The 22,636-nt window shown below is 45.4% G+C and overlaps 1 protein-coding gene across 1 annotated transcript; it reads right to left on the bottom strand.

Annotated features, from left to right (window-relative positions):
• Positions 1-559: 559 nt before the first annotated feature.
• On the bottom strand, positions 560-22,614 carry LOC112234733 (pre-mRNA-processing-splicing factor 8-like). Its single transcript, XM_024403014.2, has 43 exons — positions 22,412-22,614; positions 21,699-21,819; positions 21,313-21,481; positions 18,802-18,966; positions 18,369-18,587; positions 17,831-18,043; positions 17,545-17,670; positions 17,296-17,401; positions 16,713-16,903; positions 16,318-16,437; positions 15,951-16,140; positions 15,479-15,598; positions 15,168-15,302; positions 14,817-14,946; positions 14,313-14,509; positions 13,772-13,978; positions 13,227-13,390; positions 12,974-13,100; positions 12,574-12,766; positions 12,176-12,363; positions 11,693-11,931; positions 11,337-11,483; positions 10,387-10,597; positions 10,016-10,132; positions 9,581-9,828; positions 9,102-9,281; positions 8,676-8,811; positions 8,348-8,517; positions 8,044-8,173; positions 7,777-7,923; positions 7,354-7,514; positions 6,896-7,087; positions 6,360-6,597; positions 5,974-6,102; positions 5,694-5,807; positions 5,281-5,454; positions 4,725-4,918; positions 4,226-4,465; positions 3,461-3,602; positions 3,012-3,152; positions 2,589-2,728; positions 2,025-2,227; positions 560-1,412 (listed from the first exon to the last, which is right to left on the bottom strand). Exons 2-43 carry the CDS (start codon positions 21,805-21,807, stop codon positions 1,258-1,260), a joined length of 7,017 nt encoding a protein of 2,338 aa, XP_024258782.1. The 5' UTR covers positions 21,808-21,819; positions 22,412-22,614; the 3' UTR covers positions 560-1,257.
• Positions 22,615-22,636: the final 22 nt, after the last annotated feature.

The following is a 22,636-nucleotide window of genomic DNA, read 5'->3' as shown; positions in this document are numbered from 1 at the left end:
TGCACTGAGATGCAGTACCTTAGACCACTGCACCACTCAGCAGTCCAAGAAGCTCCTCTTCAAGAGCCACATAACAGTGTAATGTTACGTTAGGTCACCCATAATGCATCAGGCAGTCTGAGCATACACATTGGATTTCCTCTGAAGGCATGGGAAACGATCAATGATGCTGTACTGTTCTTTAACAGCAGCCATAGGTAAAATGGAATCGATCAAACAAAATAGATCAAATGCAATTAAAAGACAATCTACTCACATTTGTTTCATTGCCACGACAAATCAGAGTAAAAAAAAAAAGTTTGTACTTTTTTTCTTTTTTGAATGCTAAATTCTTCGTCATGGAGACAATGCCACAAAATAAAAGGTTCAGTCTTTGGCCAGTTTGCACCCTGTCCCATGAGTCCCATCTCAGCCACCAGTAAGTTTGACTGCAGATATCATGCTAAGTACCACAGCAGTCAGTATCCCTGGTGTGTCCTTGCTATAAGATGGTGCTATTCACAAAATACATGATAACTGCACTCCCACACACAAACTGAGACAACCAAACAAGGGCAAATACTTATAAAATGTTGATCTTTATTTTAACCCAAACCAAGTGTCCACAATGAATGCACAACATAGCAAGTGGGTAAGAGACTGCTATCATAAACAGTACATATCAATTCCGTTGTCACAGTTCAGTTTCTACGGGAAAAAAAAGAGCATTATGAATATGATTAACTACCCATTTAAAGAAATGCCACAGAACAATTAATCTTACAGCTATATCAACTACTACAGACTGAAGACAAACACAAATACCATTACACATTGGCAGCAATGTGTCAAAAGGAAAGCCATAAATGAAACACAGTAGAATTCACATGCTGAAAAGCCTTATTGGAGAGATCAGAGGAGAGAGGGCAAACAAATGGAACAAACATCATTTCGCAGAAAACATACACAATGTGACATTGTGTCCTAAAAAGGTGGTACTAGGCTTACATACAAATTCCCCAATAACTTCAGGCCATCCATATCAGTTGGTACACTCAGTCCATCACAGCTATGGAGATCACACACTCGTGAGTTTGCCATTGCTGTGCTGTACCTCATTTCCTTTCTTCATGGAGCAGTAGTTATATTCATAACTTCATGGCTGGCTGGGTCAAATGATACGTCTGACTGTACTAGACAGGCCGCATAAGGATGTCCATATCATAGAATATGTACAATAGAGAGGTAATCCTCTCATCTCTGAGCGGAGCACCAGTCTCAACCATACATGTCCTCTCTGTCTGCGTTGTAGATCTCTCCCTCCTGCAGGGAGGCAAAGTTGAGGAAGTGAGAGGGCCGATGGACCTCGTGGTAGAACTCCTTGGGGTTGGACAGCTGCAGGTCATACTTCATGTTGGGGTCGTGGCGAACACCTGAAAGAGGAAGAGAGGATGTATTGAGATGCACTATATTGCCAGAAGTACCACCTTTCCAACAAGCCAGTTCATCACATTTCTGCCCTGCTAGAGCTGCACCAGTCAACTATAAGTGTTGTTATTGTGAAGTGGAAATGTCTAGGAGCAACAACTGCTCAGCCACAAAGTGGTAGGCCACACAAGCTTACTGAACAGGACCGCTGAGTGCTGAAGCGTGTAAAAATGTTAAAAAAGCAATGTTCCAACATCTTGTGGAAAGCCTTCCCAGAAGAGTGAATGCTGTTATAGCAACAAGGGGGGGACCAACTCCATATTAATACCTATGATTTTGGAATGAGATGTTTGACGAGCAGCTGTCCACATCCCGATAACATGTTGATAATCAAACACTGCAAGCATGTGGTTGTAAAATGCTTATTCTCCTAATATGCTTATTTCCCTGATATGTTACACAGATGTTGAATTTCATTGTTTCAAATACACTAAGATTTGAAGACACTGATAACGGGCGTTAGCCATTATACAAGACTTTCCATTTAGCATGCTTTTTCAATCTAGGAATAGGTTTAATCTGTGTCTGCGAAATCCCGGGTTCTATGCACTACTCACCCATGAAGTTGTAGTTCCAGGAGACCTGTCCAGGCACCATGAAGAAGCCCAGGAAGCGATCAGACAGAAGCATCTGAACCCTCTCATAGTGGGAGGGCAGGTAGCCCTTGGGGTTGTTGCCCTTGTCTGTGTTCTGTCTGCCCCACTCGTACCCACTGGGAGTCAGCTTGTAGGCCGTCAGAGTGCAGGAGCCAGGAGTGAAACTGGAAATGAATAAAGATGTAATACAGTAGTTAGCATTGATGTACATGATGCAACTTGAATGTTTAGAAGAGTGATGCATGTATAGGTGGAGTTAATCAATGTTTACAAATGTAGCTGGGGTGGTTGGGACGATGAATAACCTTGACAAGACCTGAAGGCCTTAGTTTAGGCTAACCCAGTCCAGTGACGAGTAGACAGTCTGGGTTTAAACCAAGTCTGTCAATTCAACCAACATACAATAAAGCCCTCTATAACCGGGCTGGCCTGATCTGTCATGAAGTAAAACCTTTTTCAAATTTGCTGCTATATGTAGATTAACTGCTGATTAATAAAAAGCAAGTACAACAGTATTTGTCCTACCTGCAGGTGATGATGATGGTCTTCTCTCCATCCCAGGCGGGGTTGTCAGCCATGATCTTGGCGTGGCTGGTGACGTCCTGGGGGGAGAGTTGGGGAGACTCGTTGGGCTGGGTGTGGATCCAACCCAGGGGCTCCATCTCCTGTAGGCGGAGAAGGGGTAGAGAGGAGGTGAGACACAGGGGAAGCAGGAGTGCGTGTGTGTTCTGCCCTGATCAGGAACTGAACACTTCCAATTTCAAAGGCTATGGCACACTTGGTATGAGCCTCAAAAACATGAAGACAAGGAAAATGAGCCATTGTCCATGGTTAATCCCTTCCACGTAATGAGACATGATCCAGTAAACAGCATGCCATCAAATCATATTATATGCTTGTATCTGAGCATGTGTGTGAGTGTGTGTATGGTATCCCCTAAGTCTGTACCTTGAGGTACTCGTGTCCTGGCAGCTGATTGGGTAGGTGGACGGTCTGATGCGTTCCCCACTGGGGTACCATGACAATACACCTGATCTCCTTCACCTGGGGGTTGTCAGGGGGACTGGTGCCGTACAGGTAACCTGCAATCTGGAGGCAGAGAGGATGCACACATCAGCAACAGACATTCAGACTGACCGATATATAAAAACTATACAATAGACATGATTGAGGGTACCAAATAATCCTGTTCTAGCTGTATAAGCAGTTAAGCACTTCATTCATATATAAAGAAGATTACAATAATATCTAAAGAGATGTACAAAGAGATGAAGGTAGAGTGATTTGACTGTTTTAGCATCATTGTAGGCATTTTACCACAAGGGTCACAAGCAAAGAGATAACTAGGAGAGGTTACGGTGATGCAAACAGGATAAACAGTAGGCTGCAGTACTGACCTGGGCTCGCAGGTCTGAGATGCAGATGAACTTCTTGAGGACGTTCTTGGGCAGGATGTAGGTGTAGCCCGTCTCCTTGATGTCATCAGACGACACATAGATGTGGTTGGTCCTCAGGTGCAGGTTGGCAGCAGAGATGGCCCTGCAGGAGGAAGTTATCAAAGAGCCATTATTGGCGCTCCATTCACCTCCGAAGCTATGGCCTTGATTTCACAACTCCTGCTTTGAGGAATAACTATAATATAACAATCAAAAAGCTCCAAAGTGTATTACATTCCCTTGTCAGCACCAAGGGTGATTGGAAGGATATACAGTGCATTCGTAAAGGATTCAGACCTAGTGACATTTTGTTACATTTCAGCCTTATTCTAAAATTCTTTTTTTTTCTCTTCCTCAATCTACACACAATACCCCATGACAAAGTGAACATAGGTTTAGAATTTTTGGCGAATAAAATAAAAAACAGAAATACATTATTTACATAAGCATTCAGACCCTTTGCTATGAGACATTATCATGTTTCCACTGATCATCCTTGAGATGGACTCTAATCAAGTTGTAGAAACACCTGTTGTAAATTCAAATGATTGGACATGTTTTGGAAAGGCACACACGTCTATATAAAAAGGTCCCACAGTTGACAGTGCATGTCAGAGCAAAAACCAAGCCATTAGGTTGAAGGAATTGCCGGTAGAGCTCCAAGACAGGATTGTGTCAAGGCACAGACTTGGGGAAGGGTACCAAAAAATGTCTCCCCCTACATACCTGACTCTCCATTCTGTCTTGGAGGAGAAGGTCTGTGTCTCGTAGTTGGAGGTTGTTGAGGTGATGATCTCATCTCCGTGTTTGTTAACTGTGCGTGTCTGCGTGGCAGTGAGCTGGGACTGCTCCTTGGTCTGCTTCTCAATCTCAGCAATCTGCTGGCGCTGCTGGGACGGAGCAGAGATCTCCATGCCCAGGATGATGTCACGGATCTCAGACTGGGTCAGAGATGCCACGTTCACGCTGGAGAGTTCAGAGAGTCGAGGTCAGATATGGTTGAGGGAGATTTGGGATTGAAATGCATGCTCGCTTGTAGTGGGTATCCTAGATGTTACTTGATTCCATAAACATTTTTGCAATAGCTTATTGAGATGGTTAGAGATTTTTCTTGTAGGTGTTGTGAACTCTCATAATAGCAAATGGAAGTTAATATACATATGACAGCGTTGTGAAGCTTCATGACAGCTTTACAAAGGCCACCACAGACATTATAGCCACTCACTTGTTCTTCTTTCCATAGTCGGCCAGGATGAGGTCTTTGAGCTGCACCTCCACCTTGATCCACTCCTCATCGGTCAGCGTGGGCCAGATGTGGTGAGGCTCTGTGATGGTGGTCTTATCGGGCTTCAGGATCACCTTGGCACGGTCGTTGTTCACATGGAGCGCCCTTAGGATCAGGATGAGACGGGAGAACGCCTAGAGACAGGAAACAGAGCCACACAGACACTGGTTAAACAGGGGTATGACAGAAACGGCTCACCCAATAAAGGTTTTGCACTCCAGAAGAGCTTCTAGAATGAGAAACAGGACTAGACATTGTTGATATTTATGGCATAATTTTTCAGTTAGCCGGCTCCTATGTATACAATACACTTAATTTTTTTATAAACACTAATGGCTAGATTTGGCAGAAATCTCTGTTGAATCCTTTTTAGTCTCATTCTAGTATTATCGGCCACAGGAAGTGAACAGCCACTCACGCCTTGAACCAGTCAGTCTACTACCACCACCTTGCTTAAGTCTCATTCTTGTACAAAAATAGTAGGAAGTAGACTAACGGTGTAGGAGGAGATGGTCTTGAGCCAGTCATCATACAGGTTGAACAGGACCATCTGAGGCTCGGTGGCCTTCAGGATTAGGTCTCCAAACTTCTCCACCTTCAGACAGGCCTGGAAGGGCAGCTGTAGCTCAGAGCCCTTGATCACAATGTTGGGGAAGTCCAGCAAGTGGACCTGGGAGGAGAAAGGGATAAAAATAAAATGTTAGGTTGTAAAGAGATTGTGATTGCTACACATTGGTCATCTCAGTTTTTCAATAGTCTCAACCGTATCACAGAGAAAGAAGCGTGATAGTCAAAATATTTATCATCTCAGTCAAGTACTGATCTGTAAATTGGGCAGATTAATGCTGTGTCTATATCAATGAGGTGCAGTGTAATCAATCAATGTAATTGTGAGGTATGGGGTATCACCTCGAGGGGGTCCAACATGCCCTTTCTGGTGACAATGATCTGTTTGGGCTGCTCCTCCACAGGAAGTGAACGAATCAGAGCAGCCACCTCCTCAGCTGTCTTCCACTTCGCCAGCTATAAAAGGGAGAGTGAAGAGAAGGAAAGAAAGAGGGGAGGAAAAGTAGTGAGGACATTGAGCATAACTAGTCTTTCATTAATTTTTGATTTGCTCCTTTCCAGAGTCTGATTGCCCTGTGCTTTGCTAAAGAGAGTAAAAGGTATTTTTCATTTGAAGACGAACCTGTCCCAGACGTTTCTGTCCGGCCCACACAGAGGTGTGGATGATCTTGAGGAAGAGCTGGCCTGTCCTGGGGTTGAAGATGAAGATGGCTCCGTTGATGGGCTTGGTGGTCAAGTTACCCTCAAACGTCTGCAAGGACAGAGCAGGAGTATTTACATGACCGAAGATGAACAGTGTTTAACATCCTCTGAGACTAGTTACCTAACAGTATATATTCTCAGAAATGTTTCATTGTCTGAAAATGTTACAGTAAAAAAATATTCTAGGAGGTACACTGCTGTGCCAGAGAATCCAACCCATAAAATTAGAAGCCCTAGAACGTTGACATGAATCTCAGAATGTCGGTTCTCTAATAATTCTAATTCAGCCCCAGACTCCTCACCCACCTTGTGGATGGTGACACGGTATACGTTAGTGTCGTCCACAAACCAGATGATCTGATTGGAGAAGAGCTCGCCGTAGTTCTGGGAGGACAGGTAGGGCTCAGTGGGCTCTGAGGAGTAGAGCTGCAGACCCTTACGGATGCGCTCCCTCAGGACGTACAGAGCAGGGTTGGCCTTCATGATCTTAGCCATGGCCTGCTGGATCAGGGGCTTGCCTCCCGGGAACCAGTTACCGTACCCACTGGAGAGACGGGAGAGAGGTAGGGAGGGAGGAAAGAAAGAGGGTGGCTGGTGAGTTCCTATGTCATGTGATAGATGTAAACAAACAAGTGTTAAATAACACCCTTGAGTTCACGTGTGTGAGAGGGCAACTGTTGACAACTATACAAGACGACTAGCTACGCTAACAATATTTCCCATCACCACACTTATCATGTGGACATTAGTGGTAATGCTAGAACTCATGTCTACAGGCTAGCAAATGTATCCATTACTTGTCATGCAGACATTAGCAGAAATGCTAGCGTAGCTATGCTTACCTGTGGAGGTTGTAGGCCAGGTCGATGGCGATGAGCACCCCGGTGGGGGAGGGGTAGATGCTCATGTTGTCTGTGGTGTAGTCCAGGAACTTGGCTCTGGCGTAGCGCTCGATGTCGTGAGAGTCGTAGTCTCCCCAGCGAAGCTGTATGTCGATCCAGTACTTCTGGGTGGTGGTGCTGTCCATCACGTCCCTGAAGAGGGAGAGAGGTCATGGATTTATTAGTACTAAGACAGAAATAAGGTCTCGATGTCGTGCGAGTCATTGTCTCTCTGGCAAGAATAACTTGGCTTCTTGTCAAACTTGGATCTATTATGTCATGGAAGTTTGGAAGCCGTTTCCATTTTGAGATGGCACATTAAAATGGATACCTGCAAAACATAGCTCATATCCAACCAACAAAGACACAGCTTCAGTGTTAACCTGGAAAAAAGGTTAAAAAAAACTGTAGCGTCGTACTTTGAGTCAGCGAGCAGGGAGGGGCGTGAGACGTTCCACTTGTAGGAGGCGAAGAGTAGTATGTCGGCACAGGAAGAGTTCATCTTGTAGGACTTCCTGGGGTGAATGGTCTCTTTCTGCACTGTCTCGATCTCCAGGGCATCCAGCTCCTGGTCAAACACCTACACAGACAGAGGAAACAGATTTTTTTGAAAAGTTTCATATGATAAAAATGTACTTTTCAACCACGTTTTTTTGTGTGATGTTGGTAGAGAATGTCCTTAATAAAATGTATTTGTGTTCTGCAAGTTATTGCTGCCTGGAAAGGCATTGAAGGGAAAGGTACACAAACGTATCATTGGAGTCTACAGCCATGTCTCAAGATCATCCGTCTTCCTGTGATCCCTGATTGAACCAAATACATCAAGCTGGAGATAAAAGTACCTGACAGAGATCCATGACGACACTCTCGTGGATCTTTTGCCACAAGTGAGCCCTGAAGATCTGGATGAGGGAGATTTTCAGGGTGGGGATCTTTCCGTGCATGAAGATCCCGGTCAGATCCAGCTGCACCTGGAAACCCACGTACACCTAGAGAGGACAGAGTACAGAGCGTGATTGTGAGTTAAGAGTGACAATATAAAGACACAAAACCAATCTGGGATATGCATCCGTGTGTGTGTGTGTGTGTGTGTGTAATCAGGTATTCACGTTGGCCCTGTTGATGGTGGGGGACCACCAGAGGGTGAAGCGACGGTTGGGGATCTGGTTCAAACCAGATCTCTGGGCGTTGGTCAGCTTCTTCCACTTCATGGACTCCTCAAAGCCACTGGCTTTCTCCCTGTGGTGAAGTAGAGATAAGGCTGGAGGTTAGCTAGGTAAAACCCCACATCTACATTATGTTATACTGCAATAAATGTCTGAGCATGAATTACATAAATACGTTCGAAAATGGGCGCACACAAACATGCAACAATAACCTACGTCACGTAGTGAATGAGTGTGTGGTACTGACCAGAAGAGACCCTCCCAGGTGGGGAAGTAGGTCCCTTTGAAGAGTGTGTGTTCCAGGATGCCCTCCACCCCTCCCAGAGCCTGGATCATGTCTGTCCTGTAGTTGTTGAGGTTCCACAACTTCCCATCGTGACGCTGGTGGGTCCACCAGAACGGGTTCTGCTTCAGAACCTACAGGACAATCAGACAGAACAGAGTTAATGTTCTCCTTCACAACCTAGGACACACTGAGAAAGAGCATCACAGTAATGCCTGGACATACGCTGAAGGCTTTTACCAGAGTTTAATTGGTTAACTTTTGTGAGAGTACCACCTGGTTACTGTTTTACCTGGTACTGTTTGAAGTCAGTGCGGACCCTCCAGCCCTTGTCGTAGGCCAGCGTGTGTCTGTCCTTCTGGAACAGGGTGTTGATACGGGGGATACCTCTGTCCCAAGAGTCCTCTAAGTCCTCCAGGGTCAGACGCCTGACAGGAACACAAGACATCTATCAACTCTCATAGTACTAAACCTCTGACCCGTATGACCATCTAGTTAAAGAATATGGAGCGAAGGCTACATTTACACTTTGAACAGTCTTCTCCTTAGCAAACCCTCTAAAATGTTGAGTTATACATTCTGGCATGCACCAAAATCTCCAAGTGGAACCATCCGTGCAGTGTGTGATTAAGAACGCCAAGTGGAGCTTAAATCCAGCCTACATGGGGACCAGGGGTTGAGATAGAGCAACTGCCTTGCCTGTGTAGGTGTTCAGTACCTGTTCTGTGCGATAGCCTCCTGTCTCTTCAGGGCATACTCTGCCCAAACTCTCTGGGAGTCGATGAACTCACTCTCCCAGGGCTGGATGTAGCGGTACAGGTTAGGAATCAGCTGGTCCTCCTCGTGGCTCATACCGGACCGGAAATGGGTGATGCCAACGTCAGTCTGCTTTGACCACCTGGGGGAGAGGGAGGGCAGCAGGACAAGATGGGTTAGTGGCAGGAAGGAAAACTTCCCTCTAACTTGTAATTTAAAACATGCATTAATATGTAATAACTACATTTCAAAGAGGAAGTAATGCAACCAGGTCTATCTTCATTAGTCAACTAGGAATGTCACATCATTATCCAGCTCACATTTATCAATACCATGTTCTCTAAGTTTGCAGTAAGTAGACTTAGTTAACCTCATACAGGAACATCTATGGCCCTTTTTGGACAAATCCTAGCTTCTACACACTCTGCATTTTGCGCTTACCTCAGATCGGACTGTGGGATGAGGACGTGTCCCATGGATAGCATGCCCAGCCCTCCCAGCTCCTTGGGGGTGTAGAAGACCACAGGGGGGAAGCGACTGGGCATCTTGGAGTTGAGACCGATCTTGATACGGGTCTGGATCTTGTTCTCACATTTCACCAGCAGGTCCAGCAGCTCCTGGGTGTTGACCACCGCCTCACGGAAGTACGTCATCAGCCCTATCAGAGCCGTGTTCCACTTGTTGACAATCTGAGGGGAGATTGGGGGGGGTTAATGTATTTCGACATTAGTACGGTTCTCATAACTACTGTTATGAACCCAACTAATGATGAATTTCATTTTGACAACAGATTTCTTTAGTTGGTATACTTCTATATAAAATTACAGAACCTTGGCGAAGAAAGAAACAGTGATGTTTTGTAAAGGAGTTGTTTACCTTGGTAAAGGTGGTGGATCCTGAGGCCATGAGGATCTGTCTGACTCTGTTGTGGAACCGCTGCATGGACTCATCATCCACACGCAGGAAACACTGGGCAGTACGCTCTTTGGTCACCTACACACACACACAGCAAGAACAGCCTTGTCTTAGTACAAGGGACAATAGCGTAGCAACGTATCAGTTCCAGTCAGCCACGGTGATGAAGGTCTGACTATCTGGTGGCAGCTGCCATGGTTATTTAGCACACCACTGTATCGCCATGGGGACGAAGGACAGGGTCAACTGGTATAAACTTAGTTTAAACTGGGTATAAACTAAGTTAACCAGGCAACATCCCTCTTCCTCCATCCCTACATTTGCGCTCTCACCTCGTTCTGCAGGTTCCATACTCCGTCCTTGTGGGTGAACTCCTCGTAGCTGGTGCGACACTTGGGCAGGATGCGGCACTCGAAGCCACACATGTTGAAGAGCAGGTTAGGGTTGTCTTTGCTGTAGACTGACACAAAGCTGTTCTCCCATTGAACCGTGGTCACAGAGCGAGGCAGGCGGTTCTTAATGTCCCAGAACACAGCACGACCCCTGGACGGTTACAGAGAGGAAGGGACAACTATTATTTCACAAGATAGGAGTATCGCTGTTCCTGCCATTCAAGTTGCTGGTGTTAGGTTCTAAATATCAGAGTAAGAGCTCAACAGACACTATGAAAGCTTAAACAAAGTTCATTCATCGCAGAGGATAGAACAGCTGAACAGACCAAGAAGTGGTTCTACCAGTGGTGGTATATATACACCCCAATTTGGGGTGGAGTCTCCTCCTTCTTGCTAAACATTGCATCTTTATTGCTAGGCAGGAAATTAAGTGATACGGGTAATAAAGTGTTCCTTCTCCCTGTGACCTGACCTCGACCCCCTTCATCACTAAACCACGGCTCTCTCCCCTTATCACTGCTGCCACATGTGATCGCTTCCCCTACACTCAGTACATTCCAAGCTTAATTGCACTGACCATTCCTCCTACAGATACCCATTGCTGGTACAGACCGTAGACTATCGCACCCCTGATGTGTCTAGCATAACTAATGATTAATAATATTCAATGTTTGGAAACAAAGATAGGTCCAAAATGCAGTGATTCTGCAGAGCTCAACTGACAATGCAGACTTCTGAAGCTGAATTAACCAGAATTACAACATTGGTGAAGCAGGGAAAATAAAATGTGGATGTCTCACATCAGTACATCTCAAATGAGTCCTACATTATTTTCTCAGCTACTGTTCCATATAAAGAACAAACAATGGGGGGGGGCGACAACGACTCACAGGTTGACGTCGTGCTTCATCAGTCTCATCCTGGCGTCTCTGGGCCAGCACTTCTTGTTGTTGTAGCCCACAATGTTCTCATTGTTGGGGTCAGGGTGCTCCGTTAGGTACCTCTGGATCAGGTCCCTGGCCTCATCAGCTGAGAACCTGGAAGAAGGAGAAAAGAGCAGGACACGTCAATCACTGAGCTTCTACAGATTTCAACAGATACCTACATGGATAAGTCTAAGCCGTTAGTCTGCACCAAGTAAAATCTGTGTATGTGTGTGTCTCTTCTGCTCCTACTCAGGTATTTGATGTAGCGTCAGTTAAGGAGTACTAACTTCTATCTAAGGTGTTGTGTTGCTGTTTTGTACCTGAAGAAGATATGTATGCGGTCAATGTATCTGCAATAGAGGCGGATGGGGTGAGCACTCTCGGTGGCTGTATCCTGGAAGGACAGGAAGTCGTTGGGCATCTGAGGGGGTCCAGCCATCTCACTGGCCCGGTGGAGCCCCAGCACCAACAGGTCCATGACCAGGCCGTAGTACTGCACGATGAACGATGCAAACTGCAGACCACGGATGATACCGTACGAGTTGGTGTGGTTCATGTCCTGGGATGGGAGAGAAGAAGGATATATATAAGCAACTAAACAGTTAGTAGCGAAAAGTAAAAGGTATAATATCAAACAATGCCATCATTTAACTGACAAAAAAGACCAGCACAATATCTTCGTCATTGCTTTTGAATGAGGAAAATTGGAATCTCAGTTTACTTCCTGAATTGACTCAAATTAAATTGACTTGATCCAAACCCTGCACAATAAACCCCTCTTCGAGACAGCAAGGTGCTCTCACCTTGTAGTTGATGACCACATTGTTCTTGGCAGTCATGTAGTCAGCGATGTTGTGGTCCACGATGAGACGCAGCAGTCTGTTGAGCAGCGTCAGATCTATTTTCTCATACATCTTTTCATAGCGAGACTCCAGCATCACGTTACACTCTCCCTCCATCGTCTCCCACACATCCTGCAGGTTGTTGATGCCTGGTTACAAAACACGAAGGGAAAAAAAGTCTGATTTGTATCCTACAATGAATGGATATAGAATTATTGAAAGCGTTGAACAGAAACGATTGCAGAGGGCGTAGATACTTTCTCCTATTATACAATATGCATTGGCTCTGTGAATACACATACAGGACATAAATACAACTACTATAAACACACTCAAAATCTACCCAACCTAGTCCTCACCTTGGCACCACTTGTAGACAAGGAGTGGAGGAGGCTCTGTGTCAGCTGGTTTGATCCAGGGGGGGAAGAGACGTCGTTTGTCAGCCTCATACCACAGGTACTGGTCCAGGTAGGCATCCGTGATCTTCTCCAGGGGCTCCACATCATACACAGGCACCAGGTGACTGTACAGGTCCATGAACTCTATGCCAACCTAGAGAGAGGGGGGAGGAGAGCAATTGGAGTGGAATGGGTGAGTGCTAAGTTCATAGAAGCGAGATAGATTTGGTTCTTAGGACAGTTAACTTGGTCAACTGAAAGTTCAAATCATCTCCATATAGTTAGACGAAAAGGGATGAAATTTAGAGGGTGGCTTAAGCAAAAAGCCCAGTGTGTATTTAGAGTTGGTCCTGGGACTAACCTCTTTGAAGGCTCTCTGTGTGAGCAGGTGCCGTTTGATTCTGGACAGGGCCTCGTGAGGGTTGTCATAGGCCTGCTCTATCAGCCCCAACTCCTCTCTCTGAGACTGGTTCAGCCTGGACTTCACACTGGGAAGAGAAAACAACCACACGGTCAAATCACTGCAAGATACCCTAGCAGAAAGGATCTAAAGCCATCTTTTTCAGTACATGTTCCCTAACAGGAGGCGGCTACAGGGAGTTGGTGTGTGTTACCTGTAGGCCTCTTTGAGCCTCTCCAGGGCCAGGATGAGCAGTTTGGTGTCGTGTTTGTAGGACAGTGGGGGGAAGGGGATGGGGGAGAAGCGTCTGCTCTCCAGCCAGTGGACTGTTGTGGTGTAGATGGCCACAGCCTCTTCTGCTGTGATGTATGGACCATCCTGGGAGACACAGCTGACACATTATACACACTGCATATGGCAAGATGAAGTCATAGGAACCAAGTTACGATACAAATAAATAAGCAGTGCCATTAAATTCTATTTTTCTAGAAACAAACATCCCATATATACACACACACATTTTTTTAAACAAGTGTCAGAGTATTATACTACCGACTCAGCCTGTTCTTGAGAGACTGGTGGCCCTGTTAACTCTGCTGGTTTGCTGTTGCATGGCTGAATTGTCTACACTCCTCACAGCAGAGAAGGTAGTTGCACAATAGAGAGAACTATGTGTTCTACGTCTATGGTTGCAACAGCTATGCACTTACCTAGTGCCTTCCATGCCATAAATGAGGATCATAGTGTGTGCTGTATTACCTTCAGGTAGTTGTGCTGCCTCTCCTGCTCAGCCTTCAGGTACAGACGGGTCAGTCTACCCAGGTTCTTCTTGCACACAGTCTTGTCCACGGTTGCGCCGCGCCTGATTCGCTCGCGGTTGTAGTGGGCCGTGTTGGTCCACCAATCAGCTTTGGCCTTCACGTAGCGTAGGATCATGTTCTCGATGGGTGTGGGCAGGCCTGGGACCTGGAGGGACGACATGGATTAGATGTGTCAAAAGCTGTCCCAGTACTGCATAGGTGTAAATGAACTACCTTCCAGTAATGGCAAATGTTGAACCTTTCAGGAAAACAAGTTCTGTTTATTGCTTACAAAATCATAAATGCTGAAGACAACCGAGTTTGATGAAAGATTATATTTCTATAACATGTCACCAATAAATATTCTTAAAGCAAACATTCCCTGAACTGCCCCTACCTTTCTGGCTGTAAAATCAAGCACACAAGACCCTGGAATGAAGCCCCAACATTAATTTACCCTATATGCTGCCTCATGCCTTTTCATCTCTATAATCTCATACCTTCCAGGGGATGTTGGCCTTCCAGCAGCGCCAGGACTCAGAGAGGTGCTGCAGGATGGTTCTGGCCTTGTTCTGCTTGATGCCCTCAGGCATCATGTCCAGGATGTCGTGCATCACGGCCGCACGCAGCTCCAGGTCAAAGTGGGACTCCACACGCTGCTTCGTCACAGTCTTCGCCACGCCCTTGGAGTGACGACCTGTTGAAGGGGACATCCACAATTGGTTGATTGACTGGTGTTCCCAATCAGTCCATCAGTACGAGAGCTTCTCACGATCCACAGTGAATTCATTTGCGTTTTCTTGTCGTCACAGTTCATGGTCCTGCTTTTTCCCTCTCCTCACCCTTCACAAACACACTTATCAAAATATTTACTTTTGTTCAAGGGCTCAAATGCAACTGGGTAAGCAAGTAGTTCATTGATAGGCCATTGTGCCTCATGTGATAATTAGTATCACAAACAGTTCTAACATCACCTATGATAAAGGGAAGTTAAAAGGCCTTACCTTCAAACTGCCTGGCCAGCAGGTTGCCCAGCCATCTCTCCAGCAGAGGGGTGATGCCCCTCATAAAGAACAGCCACACTCTCCATCCTGGTGCCCAGAACCCACAGCCTGGACCCTTACCCACTGGACCCTGAGAACACACAGCAAAACACATACCTTCAACAACAAACTCAGCCTTTAGTTGTGTCCCAATATCACCACCAATACATTACAGAGCAGATGTGTTACTTAGTGGTGTTTCAGACATGTTGGCAATAATGGAAAATTGTTCCTTTACGAAATTGACAACATAGGTAATGTTTGTGACCATTTACATGGATATAAGTGTGTGGGTGTATACTCAGTACTCACAGTGTTGAAGCGGTAGTAGATGAGGTGCTTGAGGTCCTTGCACATCCGGATTTGTCTCATCAGCTTGTACTTGTAGCGGTACATGCCAGTCAGCTGGCCCACATGGGCAAAGATGTACTGCAGCCCATCTGCCAACTACAGACCAAGGAGGAAGTAGGGAGAAACAATACATATTAGGAAAGACTTTAAATAGGTTTGAATTTCTAACAGGCACTTCCAATTGTGAGCCAAAATCAAATCATGCTATTTAACACCAAATAAAGAAAGATTTTATTGGAGCTTTGATGTTATTCAAGTGCTGTGTTGCTGACCTGGAAAGCATCCACGTTGCCCAGTCTGTACTGCACGTGGCTGTCCACCACCAGCTTGCTGAGACGCAGCACCTCTCTGCACAGATGGAAGGCATTCCCGAACCTGGACTTCTTACGTTCCTGAAGAAAAGACAGACACCACAGGCGCATTCAGCAGGGCACAAGGTTATGGACTGCATTTAGATAGAAATATGATAAGTAGAACAATCATGCCTCTGACACGACATTTCTATCTGCAAATTTCCACAAAGTTGGCCAACACCACTACTAAATTGTTAACTCGCTGCAGGTTAGATAAAACATGCTTGCAATGCAGCATGTCACAAGCACCCGTTAATATTGTGCTACACAAATTAGGATTTAGTTACGCAATGTTGACAACTAAGAAGGTCTGTGGTAAGCCGGGGGTTGGACAGGACTTCTCTCCATCTTGCCCCTCTTACATCAGTTGGCATCTAGTTTGTCTGGTTACCTTCGTGGTGAGGGTCTTGACAGGCTTGAGGTTGAAGTTGTAATCCAGGTGCAGGTAGTTGAGGTTCTTGCGGTGGATGAGCAGGTTCAGCATGTTGTATCCCTGTCTGCACACCTGCAGGCCCACCTCCACCCAGTCCAGCTTAGTCGACTGGAAGAACTTGGTGGCTTTAAAGGAACGAAACAAGTACCTGGTAGGGGAGGACAGAGGAGGCTGGTCAGATTGTTGTACTTGTGGTATATTTTTTCCACAAAATTGTGCTGCAAATAGTAAATGTCAGTTATTTTTCCGTATCAAACATCTACGAACAATCATTGATGAAATTGGGGGTTAGTTTAGTAACTTGAGAAGCATCATTGATGCTTACCTCTTCTTCTGGGCCTTGGGTGGTCTGTGTTTGAGAGCGTTGAGTACATAGTACTTGAGCAGTTTCTGGTAAGACACACGCACCTTCACTGGCTGGCCGGCCGGGCAGTGCTCACGATACCTGACATGGGAGGCAGTCAGGCAGACACTGACTAATTAGATGTTCATTTAGTATTACCATGCCATCTTTATTAGGTTTACAATATCAGCAGAGACAAGAGAGTTCACAGATATAGCAGTCATCTTCAGTCATTAAAGGTCTATGTAGGACAAGTTACTGAGTATTTATTGTAAAAGAGAAGGTTTCCAATGACTTACCTGGTTTAAAAAAGGCAATAAATACATTCCCACCCTACATGAACATTACCAAATAATGTTATTTGAGTGTTTCCTCACCAGTTCTTGATGAGTGGGATGTCGATGGCCCGCCTGGTCCTCCCAGAGCGCAAGTTGAAGGGGCGTGGTGCCCAGAGCAGAGCGATTCCATTGGCTGTGTTGTCTGTGTAGAGGGGCGTCTCCTTCAAGAAGGGCTCCACGTACTCTGGAAGCTCAAACTCTTCGTCATCCTCTGGCAGAGGCTCCTGACTCTGTAGGGGTGTGAGTATGTGTGAGAGATGTTGGGGGGGGGGGACAAAACAACACTACAATAAAGAAGTATCTGCTATTAGTTGACTCCTCCAATCTCAAAATAGGTGTTTGAATGCTGATGGACCAACTGCAGCACAGATTCTGTTCAGCCAGTAACCCACCATTCAATTCAATTTTCCTCCAGTCGTTACGCACTTGCAAGCAAACCAATGCAAGTGCGCCTTTGTGGGAGGGCTACTAGCTAGGTAGATACAATTTGAGAAAACATTTAAAGTTAATGTTGTTAAAGGAGCTGCTTGGGCAGGGTTCATTACAATTCAAGAGGAATTTGTCTCTGAATGGCAATTTGGTTGCAGTGCATAACGTACTGTACATTAAAAACAACACATACCTTGACTGAGTGTCTGTGGGAGATGGGGTTGATCAGGGGGTCAAAGTAAAACGCTGGCAAATCAGGATCCTCAGTCTTGATGAACACCACATTGGGAGTGTGGTACCTACAGAAACACTTGTTAGCATTGGTGGCATATCACCCAAATGTGTGCATGTCAATAGGAGGTTTCCATTTCTAGAATCTAGGAGGATGTTCTGGGGCCTGTATGAGATAGACAGTAATGTCAGTAGAGGGCATCTTTCTCACCAGGTGAGGTGAACGTGGTGGGGAAGGTTGTTGTACAGGTATGGGAAGGCAATCTTGTACTCTGTCCTGATAGGCTGTCTGATGATGATCTTGTTGATGTCGTTGAACTCGTTCCAGTCTTCATCTCTGAGATGGGAGAAGAGAGTTGAGGAACAGATACTTCCACAGTGTAATGCCCAAAAGCCACCACAAGTTAGACAGCACTAAAAATATTTATTTGAGCGATTCAGCAATGTATTTAAGAGTCCCCACTAAGGGGTAACAGACTAAATGCCCCAGCTCTTACTGGAGGTTGATGTCCCTAACTAGGGGTTCAAACTTAGGTCCCCCGGGGATGGCCATGTTGAGGGCCTTGGAGGTGAAGAAGGCCTTCAGGTCAAACAGGTAGAAATAGTTGTAGTCCACCAGGTCAGTCAGCAGCTGGTTGGCCAGACGGTACAGCGTGGACATCATGGGCAGGGTGAACTGCCAACGCCTGTACGTGGTCCCGTTCACATACCTGGGGTTGAAGGGAAGGTGAGAAAGGCAGGTTCATACAAGGACAAAAAGAAAATAGACAACCAATCTAGTCGTGTTTTAGCTTGAAGAAGACTGATTTCAACTTACTCAGAACTTGTGCTAAACCAACCAAGACTTGTGTTTAAATATTGTGGCTTACATTAAGAGGTTTCAGGTCTTTGGTACGCTGTGATAATATTCTGATGACCACCAGGCAATAGTTTAAACTGTGTAATTTGAAAATAAAATGAAACTCAGTGAACAGGTGTCCTTTACACATCAGGACTGCCCAGAGAGAAACCAAAACAGGCTTCGCTGTGACTCACTTGTTGGCGTCCTTGAGGGGCTGGTGTTCGTAGAGCCACTCAGCCACGGAGGAGTCCTCTTCTGCATCCAGCTCCATCTGGATGGCCTCCAGTGGCTCCACGTCCAGGATGTTATCAGCGTAGTCCAGCGGAGGTTCCTCATCGTCAAAAGGAGGGAAGCGCATACGCTTGAAGTGACGACGATCCCTCTTCTCACGACGCATCATGATCCACATGGCGCTACGGAGAGAATTTAACTAGGGAGTGAACGAGGATCATCTAGGTGGTTTGAGGCATCAATGGCTAACTCTAGTTTCTAAAAATTCTAAATAGGACTTTAATGGAAACTAGGCATGCTTAAATCCATACACAGTCCTCAATTGTTCATTCACTCTAAAAATTACACCAAAACAGAAATAAAAACATGCACGAACAGAATATTAGTCCGTCTTACCCCCACTGGGCGATGTAGACAGGCTCTATGACCCACGGGATCTCGTTGACGAAGGAGATGGCTCCAGTGATGTGGTAAAGGACAGGCACGTCTCTGATCTGCTCCCAGGGCATGGGCATGTTCTCCAGTAGCTTCAGCACCGCGTGGGGCATGTACTTCAGAGCTCTGTGGAGAAGACAACACACAAAGGAGAGATGGGAAGATTAGTGGAGACATAGGAAGTGGTGTGAGCATTGGGTGAAAAGAGGAGGATGGGGGGCATAGTTAGCAAACCACAAAACATTTTATTTATCAAATGCTTCGTAAACAACAGGTATAGGCTAACAGTGAAATGCTTACTTTCCTGTCCTTTTGTGTGGCTTCCGTATGCATGTGTGCGCATATGACGTGTGTGTTAGAATGTCAGTGTAAGTATGCGTGTATGCCGGGTCCTGTTGGTTCCAGACACAGCTGCACTGGCACCGCTTGCTGTGTGGTAGCAGAGAGAACAGTCTATGACTTGGGTGGCTGGAGACTGACCATTTTTGGATGGCAGTGAGCTTGGCCACAGTGATGTACATGGCCGTACTCAACACCTTGCAATCAGGTGCCTTACTGAGCAGAGATGCAGCCCGTCAAGATGCTGAGGATCTAAGAACCCATGCCAAATCTTTTCACCCTCCTAAAGGGAAAGAGGCGCTGTCATGCCCTCTTCACAACTGTGTGGGTGGACCATGTTAATTCCTTAGTGATGTGAACACCGGGGAATTGAAGTTCTTGACCCGCTCCACTAAAGTACAACCGATGTGGGTGGGGGCATGCTTGCCCCTCCATTTCCTGTAGTCCACGATCAGCTCCTTTGTCTAGCTCAAGTTGAGCAGTTGTGTCCTCAGCAAACTTGATGGTGTTGGAATTGTGCACGGCCACTCTGAGAACAGGAGAGGACTAAGCACACGTGTTGATGGTCAGCATGGCGGAAGCGCTGTAGCCTACCCTCAATGCCTGGGGGCTGCCCATCAGGAAGTCAAGGATCCAGTTGCAGAGGGAGGTATTAATTCCCAGGGTCCTGAGCTGTAGTCAATGAAACTCATTCTTACATAGGTATTCCTTTTGTCCAGGTGGGCGAGAGCAATGTGGAGTGCAATAGAGATTGCGTCATCTGTGGATCTGTTGGGGCGGTATCTGAATTGGAGTGGGTCCAGGGTTTCTGATGTGAGCCATGACCATAGCTTCAAAGCATTTCATCGCTGTAAATGTGAGTGCAGGTTACCTTGGCGTTCATGTGCACGGGGTGTATAGAGGTCTGCTTGAAACAAGTTGGTATTACAGACCGGATCAAGGATAGGTTGAAAATGTCAGTTAAGACACTTACCAGCTGGTCAGCGCATGTTCTGAGTACACATCCTGGTATCCCGTCTGGCCCCGCGGTCTTGTGAATGTTAACATGTTTAAAGGTCTTACATCGGCTACGAAGAGCGAGATCAGTCATCCAGAACACCTTGTGCTCTCATGCAATAATTGATCAAATATTCACTGTAGATTTCACCATTGTAATCTCCACATGAAATTAAACATCTAAACAACCAGGTTCAAAATGGTAACCAAACAATGTCAGATTTCATCAGCAGTAAGATGAATGTATTCCCTGTACGGGACCTCTGTCAAATAAACACTTCAAAGGGCTCATTTACTAGGCTACCCGCGCATGTTAATCCACTCTAAACATATTTCCAGCCTCCAAACAATGGTGAATGTTAAGAGGCATATGTCACACAAAACACCCCAATTGTCATTAGGCCAGAATTTATGCAGCCACTCATTGCTACCTTAGCAAAATGTCAGTGTTCTCATCTAACCATAGACTATATCACCCGTTTTCAGGTCCATTCAAATCTAAGTTTATTTGTCACGTGCGCCAAATACAACAGGTGTAGGTAGACCTGACAGTGAAATGCTTACTTAGAGGCTATAACCAATAGTGCAAAAAAGGGTATTAGGTGAACAATAGGTAAGTAAAGGAATAAAACAGGCTATATACAGTAGCGAGGCTATAAAAGTAGCGAGGCTACATACAGACACCAGTTAGTCAGGCTGATTGAGGTAGTATGTACATGGAGATATGGTTAAAGTGACTATGCATATATGATGAACAGAGAATAGCAGAAGCGTAAGAGGGGGTGGCGGGTCAGAATGCAGATAAGCCCAGTTAGCCAATGCGCTGGAGCACTGGTTGGTCGGCCCAATTGAGGTAGTATGTACATGAATATATAGTTAAAGTCCATTTGCTAAATTCTCCATGCCTCTGACAAGCAGTAATGATAAATAGTGGTGTAATAGCCTACAGTTTTCTTGCCATTTTGTTTTAATTATTGCTTTAGGTTCATGTTCTATATGTACTGCGTATCACATTATTTATTTTGCCCAGGACACCGTACCACTTTACATTCACCCCTGGGTATCATAAACAACATTTTCTCAATTCTAATCCAAATCACCAGAGTTCCATAGAGGCACTGGGAAGTTGCTTCTTACCCCAGGTATACCCTCTTGTCGTGACGGAATTTCCTGTTGGTCATGTCACCGTGGTCCCTGATGATCTTACGGACGTGCTCAGGTGGCATGTCCTCCTTCTGGGCGTCAACAAACCCAAACTTCCTCTTCTCAGAGTAGCGCTTTGCCTGCAACTGCTGCCATTTTCTGGCTGTCGGATTGGGAAGAGAACAATAATGGTTATATGATATGTTCATTCAAAGGAATTTTCCATTTTATGAATCGAATAACAACCCCATGGAAATCATAGCCAAAGGGGCAATGAAATGTTATGCTTTTTAGTAGATGACAGCTCCATGAAGCCAGTCCAGTAGCTGTGCATTAGATAAAACACATGGATCAAAAGTTCTCCATTGAGCTTAACCCACCTTTCTCTTGCAGTTTTTCCTCAGACATGTAGTCTGGAACCTGGGCTGGGGGATGGATACCTGGGGGCATTCCACCTGGTACCCCTCTATATGGGAAGGCAGCTGCCATGGCGACTCACAACTTGAAAGACATACAAAAAAAACATAAAAATTGGGCAAACTAGAATAATGTATTATTAGTTAACTAGTACTTCAGCAACGTACATAGTCCATGCATGTCAATAACAAGTAACGCATCAGCTTATTGTGCTTCAACCAAATTCATCACGAAATGTTTCGAATTAGCAACATGTAAAGGCATGGCTGCTCCTATCTGGTAAATTCGTCCTAATGTTTGTTAGTTAACGTTAGTAGGTGAACTCTTTAGCAGTGCAAAGTCTGGAAAGCTAGCTAACGTTAGTTCGCTGGCTAGCTAAATTATCTTAGCCAATGAATGTGCGAATGCTTTGTAACTTAGTTGTAGCACGAGTACAATTTCAAGTGCGTCGTTAGCACACTCATTGGGGAGAAGAAAAAAAAGTGGGCAAATTTGTTCACCAATAGATTAACAAAATACTAAGCTATGGTCTGATTTAAACAACTAGTTGGTTAGTAATTGTTATTGGTTGGGCGACAACTTTTTTGTGAAGGCCCAAAATGAAAGTACTAGCTAACGTTAGTCTGCTAATGCTAACCAGCTCAATTACACAACCAGAGGGTCTACCAAACCATACCTCCTGCTCCACGTCCAGGGTAACAGCTTTGTCTTGAAAATTGCCTTGGTTTGCACACGATTATAACAACATCTCTCTGTAAAAATTCAATGAACTTTTCCCCGCTTTTCACGATTGTATTGACTAGCCTTCCTCCTGTCCAAAGCATGCAGTGTGAACGACACCGCACGTTGCGCGCACTTCGCTTGAATTCACGAACGTACAGTACGCTGTTTGATGGATTTC

The sequence above is a fragment of the Oncorhynchus tshawytscha genome, linkage group LG13, assembly GCF_018296145.1.
Source record: "Oncorhynchus tshawytscha isolate Ot180627B linkage group LG13, Otsh_v2.0, whole genome shotgun sequence".
In the NCBI taxonomy this organism is placed as follows: Eukaryota; Metazoa; Chordata; class Actinopteri; order Salmoniformes; family Salmonidae; genus Oncorhynchus; species Oncorhynchus tshawytscha.
This window is presented reverse-complemented; position numbering and strand designations above follow the sequence as displayed.

What these genes read in the sequence shown, in the direction of transcription:
- LOC112234733 (XM_024403014.2), bottom strand. Translation starts at nt 21,807, where the DNA reads ATGGCAGCTGCCTTCCCATATAGAGGGGTACCAGGTGGAATGCCCCCA. An exon ending in AGGCTCAAAGAGGCCTACAG is followed by an intron (nt 13,101 to 13,226) that starts GTAACACACACC and finishes TTCTCTTCCCAG; the next exon opens with TGTGAAGTCCAGGCTGAACC. An exon ending in GCATGTTGGACCCCCTCGAG is followed by an intron (nt 5,455 to 5,693) that starts GTGATACCCCAT and finishes TTCTCCTCCCAG; the next exon opens with GTCCACTTGCTGGACTTCCC.